We start from the raw sequence: 12628 nt of genomic DNA on the forward strand, positions 1-12628 counted from the left end.
GCGAATACCTGCACAGAGCGAGAAGCGTCAGAGCCGCACCGCGCCGTCCGCGAATACCTGCACAGAGCGAGTAGCATCAGAGCCGCACCGCGCCGTCCGCGAATACCTGCACAGAGCGAGTAGCATCAGAGCCGCACCGCGCCGTCCGCGAATACCTGCACAGAGTGAGTAGCATCAGAGCCGCACCGCGCCGTCCACGAATACCTGCACAGAGCGAGTAGCATCACGAATACGGCAATCGGCGTGGTCATTCACCACATATGAAGTGCAGATCAATATTAATGACTCAGTCAAGCCGTACCAGCTCAGGTGTCAGCAGGTCCGTGTCCATTCCCATGCCTTTCAGTAACATGGCGCAGGTGAAGAGCTCATTAGAGCCAATGAAGTCCTTGGCCGTGACGAATCCGTGCACCCCTTTCACAGCCTGTCAAGTGGTGCATGACGCATGTTAAGGATCGACATGGATTCTGTCAACAGTTCCAATAAGGTGGTAAATCACTTTCAAATGGTCAGCAGTGGAAAATTGGCGTAATTCTAAGTATTTTTTTCTTGATGTAACTCTTTTAAACATCGGAGCAACAGCGAAGCTTTCCGTTGCACCTTGTGGCCCAGTGGATGTCATAGTTACAACTGAAGCCCCATCGCCACACATCTTACTCTGTGCGATCATCCGCCCTCACCAAGGCTGCGGAGCCGTCCACGACCTTCAGCTGAGCGTCGCCGACCGTGCTGAGTACGTAATAGCCGTACAGCTCCCCGGGGACTGTCGGCTGGTCATCCACGAACTCCGCCTCGCCTGCGCCACCACACCGGCATGCATCACAAACAAACAGCCTACGTTCGGGGCTGTTGGTCTCCTGCTGGGCTGTATGGCCCAACAGCACCCTAGTTAATACAGCAGCGGCGGTCGGCACACACTCGTCCTGTTTATCTCATCTGCAGCGCACGATGCGCGGGCTCTGGCAGTCACCACGGCTGGTGACGCCGGAGTCAAGGCGGCCCGCCGCTGACGGAGGCCCGTCGGCTCACCTGACGTCTGCACCTGCGCCTCCAGCTTGGGCACGGCCTGGCTGACAGGCCAGAGGGCCGGGTCCGTGTCGAACTGCTGTCGGCCGCTGAGGCCGGGCCGCGTCAGCTGCTCCGCGCCGGACCGCAGGCGGGCCGGCACCCGCTCCCCCAGCGCGTGCAGCACCGCCTGCAGACAGGGCACGACAAGGCCGTCACAGGCACGGCGTGGCCAACGCAAAAGTGACGTCATGAGAGTGAATGGATGTTGAACGAACGGCTTCCTGTGGCGGGCTTCCGTTTCGAGGCAAAACGGGCTCTTAACGCATGAATGGCGAGCTATCCTGTCGGTGTGGATCAGGGACCAAAGGGTGTCTAATCGGGACCAACTGAGACACATGGGGCCCATTGTGTGTTTTCATCATGAAGTACGGCTGGTAAGCGCAGTCATCTCGGGCAGCCCGACCACCATGCCCAGCCACTGCACATCACTGGCGGGAGCAGGCGCCCCCACCTTGTACAGCAGGCTGGCGGCCAGCCGCCGCCGGTAGACCACGTCGGCCAGCTCTGGGTCCGGCTGAGGCTGCACCTCGTCCAGCAGCGTCTGCAGCGCCGCCTTAAGCGTGGTCGGCTCGGCCAGCCGCCGGCCCGTCAGGTAGTGCTCGGTGGCGGCGGCGTGCGCCTGACCGGGAGATGCTCGAGCGTCAGATACCTCCCGGCACAGTCTGCTGTCACTGTACTGGCGCGGCCAAAACACGCGGGCGCCCGAAAATTGCATGCTCAGTTCTTGCTAAGCGCCAGTGGAAAATCAGTTCAGTCTCGGAGACTGCAACAGTGTGGATATTTCCTAACATAGACTTTCCAGCCGTCTATGCGTCAGGCCGAATGAACATTGTTGTTAGTTAGGACATTGCAAGTTATAACCCAAGTAAAACGTGTTGAAGTTTTCTATTCATGGGCGGCACGCGTCGACCAAGGCATGCCCTCGTGGTCGGATGAATCCGAACTCGCGGCCCTAGCGCGGCACCTAGGACAACTTATCTACACTCCCCCCTCACCGCCCTATCCAGGCCACTTCAAACGGCACAAATGCGCTGTCATTCTGCGCACCACCGAAGGGTGTGTCTATGTCTTCGAGCGTATGTCTTCGTACCCCGACTACGAAGATATATGCTCACAAACGTGCCGCTGATGCCACCGAAGAGAAGGCAGGGTCGTTCGGTGACCTCCGTGGTGGCCGGGTCAAGGGGCAGCACGAACGCGGCGTTCACGTATGCGTGAGAGCTGATGGCGCGCGGCGTCACCTGGCGACAGCAGCGCAGTGTGAAAATAAACGACAAATGTATGGGTTCTTTGAGCGCCGATTGCCAATTCCTGTCCTTTATGATTTCTGATGCTTACGCACCCATGCAAAGCTTGACCCTAGCAGCACAGACTGTAAAAGTAAGCCTTCTGCATTCTGTGCGCTGATCAGCTCCAAAGCCTCATGCGTTCTTCTTCAGGGGCATTTCAGTTGAGATGGCTGAATTAAGACTGCCTTTTGTTCGCTCTTGGCAATGCTATTCGCATCGGTCAGCTAGCACGCGCTCCGGTTCGGGAGTCACTTTGACCCACCGAAGGTGTTTTCAAAATGGCTTCCGAACGGCGCGGCGGAGCTGCGCCAAATTTTGCCGAGCTGTGGACTATTAAAAAGCAGATCGTTTGGTATCTAAAATTTAGAAGCACTTTGTAAGGTCGCTGACCTACGGCAGGTCGGAATAGTGATGTGGATTCAGCGAAGATAATTTCCAAGAAAATGTTCAATTTGATGCAAAAACGGAGCGTTAGACGAAGGCATACATCCTGAGATAGTCTCTAAGGCAACATCATAATTGAATGAACAAATTATGCTGACCGGGCGTCGGGTATAAAGGTCAGAATTAGCTTAAAGCCAACCTGTTTTGTTACTCTAGAACCAGAGCGTAGAGCGTCTAGAGCGTCCGGCGCATTTTCTGGTACTAATTTCGAATTTAATGATAACAGGAACCGCATTATACATCTTCAATGGACTTCTTGAAGGTGAGGATAGGTCACTGCCCTGAAATCAGCATTTTTGCTCTTAGCAACATGCTGCCTGACATGATCTTTGTCGCTTACTCAAATGCAACACTCAACGCAGTCTCGTATGATTTTGGCACCATAACCTCCGAAAGGTCAAACAAGGTGAATGATCTTAAAAAGGCACCAGTGGTCTTTTGTGTAAAACAGTTATCTAGGTTCTGGGGGACTTCGGACACCAATCTGGAGTTTAACATTGTTTGACCTTATTTGACCCGAAGGTCATGACCTAGGAAATGGAAATTTAAACGCAAGTGAGTTAGCATGCAGGTCAACACATCAGGTGAATTTGGTGCTTCGAGCTCTCTTAGTGTCTGAGATCTAAGGAGCGTCAAATTGACCCCCACCCAGGCGAGGGGTATTCAACTGCCCACCCGGGCGCGTGCTAGGGCAGCTTGGCCAAAATCGTGAGGTTAGGTGGAGCATAAATACAACTAGTATACCATACCTTATACGTCTTGAATATGAACTTGTTCTCGTCCAGCGGAGGCAAAGCCATCGAAACGATGATCTTGTTCTTCATGCAGGTACCGTACATCTTCTCCACGTCCATGTCTTCCACTCCATTTTCATCGGCTAAAACATAGCGAAAAATACGCGACGGGTGGGGACCACGCTGTCTGGGACGTATCAAGCTTAGTCCAAACAATATCTGCGCTCCATTAAGCACTATCTTGAGCGAGGCTATTTTCGTAAATATTGACGTAACATGAAGGGACGCTTATTCCTGCACCGACTAGCATAATTCGTCGCCTACGACGTCCTGGGGGGAGGGGGGGGGGGGGGGTTAACTGCTTATTAAAGTCGAAGTTGAAGGTTCAAGTTCTATCTCAACAGTCCAGATCCGGTTGAATCATCGTGATCTCAGGCCAATGCCAGGCCGGCTAATCGGATGAAATTGTATTTTTCCTTCGATTCAAATGAGGTATAAATATAATTGGTTTGGAAATCTTTGCAGTTTGACGCCTGTAAGCTGGTCTTCCATGACCTCTGATAGGGACCTGGTGTGACTTCATACAGCGTGCACTGATGCGGGCTACCAGATAGTTAAATCAGTCAATGAATTTCCACAAAGCAAAGCAAAGCAAGAAAGGAAACTGCGAACTCTTGCAGGCAAAGGCCAACATCACCGAGTAGATCTTAACTGATAACGTCATAACGCAGTGACCTGACCTTGCGTTGCAGAATGTTCCATCCAGAATTTACTAAATGCTCATTTGTCATGCGCCTTAAATTTGGTGCATCTACCTGGCACCATTCGAAAGTAATCCTTTTAAATTTCCCCTTGACTGCTGGTTAATGTTCCGAGTCTTACCTATCTTCAGCTTGGCTTTGGCGGCCGCCAGCAGCAGGAACACATCTGATGGAAACTCCCTGTGGTGGTACTTGATCATCAGGTTGCCAGCCCATGTGCCCGCGTTTCGAACCGGTGTATTGGCCACGAGCAACAGGTGCCTGGCCATTTCCGCACAGTGGCGGTACCCGGCAGTGCCACTGAGAAGTTGCAACTCCCGTATCAGCTCAGAGAGAGTGACAGCGGCGCCGAAGACCGAGCCCGGTGTGCCGTGCCGATCGCTGAAGTTTTCGCTGCCGGTCGGGCGCTCAATAACACGCAGATCCGGTATTTTCAGCAGAGATATGTACCCGTCAGATGGCAGGTCATATTTGTCCAGAACACCTGCAGCAGGAGGACGTGTTAGTGATGCACATGACTGGTGTTGAGGTCCACAGTAATTATGACGGCATTCTAGATCGTTTGGGTGGCGTGATACGCGTGATGCTGCGTGACCGGCGTGATAGACACTGCCCACATGCCGAACACCTCCACATTTTCAAATGATTAGATCGCATGTGCTGGAGATGACCCTTGGTGACCAAAAGGCGCGGTCTCCGACAGCTTATGCACAGAATTAAAGATCTCTTAGTACCTTGAAACAAAGATTTTCAAAATCGTGGTGAAAAAGTGCCAGTAAATGTGCGTTAACAAGCAACGAAACCCCGCCCGATAAAAGATACTTTTACTTTGCCCAACGACGGAGCTGGCAGGCCCGCTGCTCGTTGGTAAGGGGACAGACGAATGCAGATGACAGAGCCTCCTTACTAACTTTTGGACGGAGACAGAAGGAACATTAGAACTAAAACCGAAATTTTTCTCACGGTCAAAGCTATTTAAGGGTATCCGTTTTTGTGCCAGATTGGTTGGCGACCTTCCAAGTCACGACAATGACTTAAAAGGAAACATATTGGAAATGAGATGTTATGCTCTCGCCAGTATGCTGGCTAAAACTAAGACGCGCCCGGGTGGCGGGTTAAATGCTCGTCGTGTCGGTGGGGTTCAATTTGACCTCCTGATATATCCGAAACTAAGAAATCTAGATATAACAATTTACAGGGTGTGTTGGGCGATACGTAAACCCAGTTTTAAAATATCAATGTCATATGCCATGACCTTCGGGTCAAATAAGGTCAACCGCGGTCAAACTCCAAACTGATGTCCAAAGTACCCCCAGACCATCTCATGCAACCAGCGTGATTCTACGTGACATAAAACGTGATGCCTGTTCTGAGAAAAAGGCCACTGGGGCTCATTTTAGGTCAGTGACCTATTCTGACCTCTATGAAGTCGATGGAAGACTTGCAACGGGGCTCCTGTTACCAGTAAGTTTTTGATGAGCAGCAGATCTACCGCATACAGTAGGCTCTAAAGTAAAAGAAAGTTAATGTTTACCCAGGTGTGACCTTCACACCTGACCATAGGTCAATGGAACTTGCTCATTCTATTTTTGTGTTGCCTAAGAGACTATCTTAGATATGTATGATTTGTCTAATACTCCGTTGTTGCATCAGATTGAACAATTCCCTAGAAATTGTATTCGCTTAATCCATTAGCTGGCTTTGAACTGCCGTAGGTCAGCGACCTTACGAGGTACACCTATGCTTTTTAGTGTTTTTCCCTTCGTCCTGGTTCTGAATATGTGTAGGTGTTTGGGTCTGGGTCAGCTGAATGACCTCTCAGGCCAGAGAAACATTACCAGAGCCGACGTATTTTTGGAGTGCATGGTACGTTGTTTATCTACCGGTAGCCGTCATACTGATTAAGATAGGGTAATGTGAAACCCGATGCAGTGATCATCGTATAAGCTGTGCAACTGTACCGGACTTTTTTACTTCACCCGCGCCGGGCGGGGAGATTAACTTCCGGTTTTTCGAGCACAGGTAAAAAACGAACGCTTGCAACCACACACAATTTTAGCCAGCCGTTCATCTTTTAAGTTCGCATCCGCTGTACTCTTTTCAAGCTTGGATGTACCCAGATCAGTGACCTAGGTCAGGTCAAAGAGGTCAGCCTATACAAAATATGACCACACATGGCTTTTTTGGGGTCATTTGCCATTGTTCAAACTTGCTGCAGTAATAAAGCATCCTAATACCTACAAACTGTATCTTTAAAGTTTTTTTCTCGAAAGTATGAAGTAATTGATCTGAAGTAAGGTCAACTTTTGCCATTTCCGTAAATAATTGAAAGTTGTGGTTATTTCTGTGTTGTTTGGATGTTTTTACTTGAGGGAGACTATTAACTCACATGCACAACCATGATACAATCATGGCGCACATGGCTTTGTCATGGCCTTGCTCGACCTTTGGAAGACCAGTGTCGCTTGCATACGATTACTCATAATAAAACGAGCTAAAAGAATGAATAATCACTGATGCAGCACGTTCTCCTATGATGGCGTAATCCATGCCAATGGATGCTTGGCTGTTTGTTATTTGTCCGACCCGGTGTGAACTGAGCCCAATAAATTCGCTTCATATAGCTGAGCATTATTCGTCCAAATTTCTCAACAACATCTTCGCAATTGTATGTGCCGTGAATGCATTATAGCATAAATATTGGACATGTTTGAGCTGGCTTAACCTCTGATCAAGCACATTTCACCCTTGTATATAATCAGGCCTCACATTACTGAAGTCAGTCGCCAGTCAATCGATTCGATGAAAAAACAAACAAGTAACATGTCCCAGCTGTTAACCAGTTGCACGTATTATCCATATGGCGAGAAATCTGACTGAAATTGCATCTAAAAATGAGTCATAGGTCACGACCTATTTACACAGAAGTGTTGAAAATTTGACAAGATGTGTGACGTTGCCATCAATTCAGCTCCTGAAAAGCATGATCTTTCAAAAACTTCTGATCTGAAATGGTTCATAAATCATGCAAAGAAACCTGAGGGAGGGAGGGAGCCTTCACGCGCCCACATCGCCGGGGGAGGGAGGGAGGGAGGGAGGGGACCCTCGCAGGCCCACATAGTCGAGGGAGGGAGATCGGGAGGGGGCCGTCGCGCGCCCACATCGTCGAGGGAGGGAGGGAGATAGGGAGGGGGCCGTCACGCGCCCACATCGTCGAGGGAGGGCTGGGATGGCACTTCGCCCACCAGTGGCATCTTCGCCAAGAGTGACTCTGTGGGACACGCCCGGTTATCAATACACATCAGTCCACCGCAGTGCCGGACGCGCGGCTCACCAACGGAGGTGTTGCCGGCCACGAAGTCGGACCCGCCTGCCGCCGGCCGACAGCGCGGCAGCGTCCCGCAGCGCCTGGGGCAGGCTCTCCGGCAGTCGCCAGTCGTCCTCGGCCGCCGTTAGAGCCACCGCCGCCCGCGGACAGCCGGCGCAGGCCGCCGACGGTCGACACGCGCCCCCAGAGCCGCCACGGCAGCCGGCTGTCTCCTAGAGGTCAGCAGAGGTCAACAGGGCAAAACTGCCAGCAGAGCTTATCATGGATCAGGAGGGTTCAGTAGAGGACGGCGAATCTAATATAGTTCAACTAAGGTCAGCAAAGGTGAGTGTGGATTGACAGAGGTCAGCTGGGGGCAATGTTACTGTCGCGCTCCAAAGCAGACGGTGATCTCACCGACAGATCAACCGGACTCGGTTAAGTGGGGGACTTCAGCGCGAGGCAAAGCATACTTATGGTGACCATACGCTCACCATGTGATGACCACCAGCCATCATCAGCGCCGTCTCAGCGGAATACTTTGCCTCCTCCACGCGTCGAAGCCCACACAAAGCAGCTGGCGTTAACGTCACACTCTCATTCAGTCAGCTGTGCCTCAAGCGGGCCATACCTCGATGTCTCTGACCAGTTGTCTGGTCTTCTCGTCCGTGTCGGCTGCAAAGGTCTTGAATGCGTCCAGGATGGGCCGGTAGCCGGTACAGCGGCAGATGTTGCCGTCCATAGTTTGCTCCACTCGCTCCGGCGTCACTTCCTCCCCCGACTTCAGCAGGCTGGTGCCCAGACAACGACCAACAACTGGTAACTACGAACCAGCATCGGGCGTATTAAGCGGGATGACGAAGCTGGCGATGCATCGCATATAAACGGGGAACACAGGGATGGTGTCTGGAATACCGGGAAGCACTGCTGCAAACGTGCATTAACCTATCCATGCACAGAAGAGATGGCTTAACATATTGGCCCATCACGGTCTGTCGGGTATGCTCTATACAGAGTTTCCGAGATTCTTAGCAAGCGTTAGCATGCCCTGAACGTATGGCAAATATTATCGCGATTCCGGAACGTCCTGGGATACTTAACGACGTGAATTGGCGAAAGTCACCCGTGACATAAGTTGACACCTGCTCCTGAGAGCTTTGATTGTAACCCAACTACCGGCACAATTGTACTAACCACCACGCTGCAGCTGCCAGGACATGTCCACAGCACCGTTACCTGTACATGGACATGACCATGCCGGGGCTGCAGTAGCCGCACTGGGTGCCGTTCATGTGCGCCAGGCGCGCCTGCACCGGGTGGTAGCCGTCCCTCCTGTTCCCGACGCCCTCCACCGTCTGCCGCCGGCCCGGGACCGATGTCAGACGTGCGCACGGATGCGTACATCGGAAAATAGCCAATACTTCTCATGGGGGTTTGCCACAATGGCTGGGCTGCTTTCACTGCACATTTAGGCCGTGACACATGCACACATGCCGTGTAATGGCCGGCGCCGCAGACTGCGCCATCTTTAAACACGTAACCTTTGTGCACGTTTTTGTCCAAAGAATATGACGAGAGTCACTTCCACTGCCGTCAAAGACAATTTGAATGAGACGCCTTCCTACCCGTCGATCCGGTCCCCGCACGTCCCTCTCCAGCAAGCAGCCGGACCATTCAATTCGTCAATTGTCATTGTCATTCAAGTTGTCAATTGTGCCCCATTCATGGTCAAACAGGCAGCCAGGCCATGCAGGATGGACTTGCGCCGATGCCCGTGAAATTGACAAATTGACAAATTGACAAACTGAATGACAATGACCGGTTGGTAGCAGACGATACGCATGCCAGTTAGAGCGACTCAAGTCAATTACAGGGCAATGTTGACGGCCGCCAATAGTATACATTCGAGTTCATCTCTGTTCATCTATCTAGCAGCTCAATTCTTCACACAACAGAGCAGAGTGGAACATTGAGGTGCTGGAAGGATCACTCTTAGCTCCTTTCCTTTTCCAGTGTTCATTACCGATCTTTTCCTCGTCATTGAGCCCCGTTGCCTTTTGTATGCCGATGACGTGAACATTTCCGCAAAATGTCTTCCCCCGGCTGACGGCCTGCTGCTTTAGATTCATCTCAATCCCCTGGTGGCGTGATCGTTCAGATGAGAGCTGCCAGTCAGCTGTATGGTGTGTTGTGTATTTGCCGCATCTTATTTAAGCGACGTCGTCTGTTACAGTAGCGCTGCTTTGTTGGCGGTAAACGAAAAAGCTCAAAGAATAAAGATGCCGGCTGCCGTCACTCTTCATGATCCTTATCATTACCGTGATCGCTTAAGGCCAGGCAGTGTTACGAATGGCCTGATCCATCGACTGCCTGCACCAGTGTCCCGCGTTCACAGTTGGGTGAATAACCTTGGGCCGGCGCTCCGGCCGGTCGGCCCGGCGTTTGGTTCTGGTCGGCCGGGCGGCGACGGTGCCGGGCCTGTGACCGGACGGTGTGCGGCGTGCCGCGCTGGCGGGAGACCCGTGCCTCGCGCGATGGGGTACGGCGGCGGAAGCTGCAGCGGTCTGGGGCGGCACCGCATACGCGCTGGTGGCGGCGCACCGCGTTGGCCGTGGGAGATGGTGTTGACCTAGCTATCGATACGCATTGTGATCGGACGCATCCGGATGCGACTAGTTTACTCAAGGAGCATCATGTAGCCACATCCACTCGGACTACATCCACTCGGCCAAAGCTGGCGCAGCATTGGTGGTGCTGACGTCACTAGAGCCGTCCGTCCGCCCCGGCCGCTCACCTCCACCTGCCAGTCCTGACAGGCCCTGACCGGCGCCATGCACGAGTTGACGGCACGACTCTCCATCTGACCCGTGGCCGGGTTCTGTGACGTCACGTTGACGACGCACGCCCCGCACATGCCCTCCCGACACATGATCTTGGTGCCGGACAGGCCGCGGTGCAGGCGCAAGTAGTCGGCCAGCGACGTAGTTGCTGTGACGTCACTGCCGGTCCGGTCATCCTCGGCTAATCGCTGTAGCACTGAAACGGACGGCTTCGCTGAGGACACTGTGCCGGATTCCGCGGGGTAGGCGGCCAGCAGGACAGGGAGGGGACAGCTGACATTGGCGACCCGGTTACATGCCCCGCACGTACTTGCCAGCGTCATTTACTGCGCATTCATCATGAAACTACACTGGTTATCGGTAGTGCAGTGGTTGAACTGCATGTGGGGTACGTCGGGAAGCCCACACGCAGCCATTCACAGGATACCACAGGTACGGCGTTCGATTTCCTATAGTGCCCGCTCTTCCTTCCAGGGCGAGGGGCAGGTGACACCATATAGCCTCACCAGCTGATTGCGTCGTAAAACCGCAATGACAACAACAACAAAAACTGCATTGGCACGGGATCGACCTCTAGCGGTACCAAAGCCATTTGAACCGTTGAAGGCAAGCGGCTCGAGAGAGTGCGCTGGCGCTGCGGGTGACCCAATGCTGTCTTCTCTTCAGGGCGCTACTGTCGGGCCTTCACACTTCACCATCCTGAAGCACGGCCTGCCTGGGCTGCTGACACACGACCGCGCAATCTCCTATGCAGACGACACACAGCCCGCAGAAAACATCGCGCTCCGTCCGAAAAAAGCATGGACGATTCAGACATTTATGCTTGAAGTACAGGCTTCAGAAGTCGCTCAGCGAAATTCATCAATGGTTTTGGCAGGTGGGCTCAACAAAACGGGCTGCAGCATTGCTAAATTTCAATAACAGGTCGAAACGGCTGAGCGAAATGAAACGAAACGAAACTTGAAATAAGCAAGGAAGGCCGTGAGCCGCCGACTTCTCGGCACTACGGCCTGAAGGCTTTATATTGGTAATGCTCGACCTAACGCAGTATGTGAGAGCTCGGGATATTGATTATGGTGATATGCTTTAAGTACCAGTATCTGCACAGATTCGGACATTCCCTGCACTCGCATGCCTTAATTTTTGAATTACTCATTCTTGCTTACTACTCACTCCTGGCCATGACCAGATCTTGAAATGTTATGTTGTCAATAGCTAGTGCTTTCGCGATCATATCGCTAAGCTAACATTATGGCATGATGAATATGGCTTATTGCCAAAATAAGAACTCCGAGCTGTTAATAAATGTTGCTTCCTTGGCAACCATAGCTCGCTTGTTACTCACTCCCAGAGCGTGAACTTTTCGGTGTAATACTCGATCATCGTCCTGCCATGTGACGCCATGTGCCAAAGTCGTTCAAAACTGTAATGACGTTCAGTTATGCATATACCGAATTCGGCTTCCCTTCGCTAAGCCAGTGTTTATTCTCCTCACCTAAGCTACATCACATTCCATCATCTGTTTGTGCATGACAGCAGACCTGTGCACCAGCTGAATCCGGTCAACAAGCTAGTGAACTTTACAGCATGAATCATCACGCAGATATGCTGACCAGCAGCAAGCCTCATTTTAAGCCGACCACCAGCCTCACTGTGGTCGTACAAGTCCCTGTCAACCAGAACTGGAAACGCGCAGAAGAGCGTGCCACAAGCAGCTGGCGCACCGCCGAATGGAAAGCCATCTCTCTCGAAAAAATGACACGTGACATGCCATTTTTGACATCATGACGTACCTTTTGCCACCGCCAGTGTGCCGGCAGTGTGGCATCCACCAGCCCCAATGAAGTTGATGCCGAATAGTGACGACAATATAATCTACAGGTAAGAAGCTGCACATTGTCATGTATCAAGGAAAATATTTGCACTCTACAAGTCCGGCGTAGATTTTATTATCTTGCTTTTTATTTTTTAAATCGGCGACATTCAGGCAAGAATCATTACGTCACCGAATGGAGATCAATGGCTGGGAAGCGTCGTCCCAAGAACGATCTAGGTTACAATCGTTTTGGACAAACCGATGGTGACTTCAGTAACCGGGGTTAGTTATCATGACTGTAGTTATGGTGATCTCATTGCCAAGCTAGCTGCACATCTCGTTCGGGATAAGTAAAGGAAAAATACCGCA

General features: G+C 51.9%; 2 protein-coding genes across 2 annotated transcripts in view; both read right to left on the minus strand.

Annotated features, from left to right (window-relative positions):
* LOC119101322 (xanthine dehydrogenase) overlaps positions 1-4590 on the minus strand; it is a gene marked incomplete in the record, with an annotated part of 11113 nt that extends 6523 nt beyond the window's left edge. The window contains 7 exon segments of the mRNA XM_037224621.1: positions 302-424; positions 681-796; positions 1030-1195; positions 1520-1687; positions 2184-2309; positions 3551-3678; positions 4418-4590. Coding sequence (XP_037080516.1) covers positions 302-424; positions 681-796; positions 1030-1195; positions 1520-1687; positions 2184-2309; positions 3551-3678; positions 4418-4565 — 975 coding nt within the window.
* Positions 4591-4645: 55 nt separating this feature from the next.
* The window catches only part of LOC119101326 (xanthine dehydrogenase/oxidase), a gene marked incomplete in the record, with an annotated part of 13266 nt that continues 5283 nt past the window's right edge, over positions 4646-12628 (minus strand). Inside the window, 5 exon segments of the mRNA XM_037224633.1 lie at positions 4646-4780; positions 7631-7836; positions 8235-8394; positions 8840-8958; positions 10398-10639. Coding sequence (XP_037080528.1) covers positions 4762-4780; positions 7631-7836; positions 8235-8394; positions 8840-8958; positions 10398-10639 — 746 coding nt within the window.

Source organism: Pollicipes pollicipes, unplaced genomic scaffold (assembly GCF_011947565.3).
Source record: "Pollicipes pollicipes isolate AB1234 unplaced genomic scaffold, Ppol_2.1 Scaffold_4881;HRSCAF=5763_pilon_pilon_pilon, whole genome shotgun sequence".
In the NCBI taxonomy this organism is placed as follows: Eukaryota; Metazoa; Arthropoda; class Thecostraca; order Pollicipedomorpha; family Pollicipedidae; genus Pollicipes; species Pollicipes pollicipes.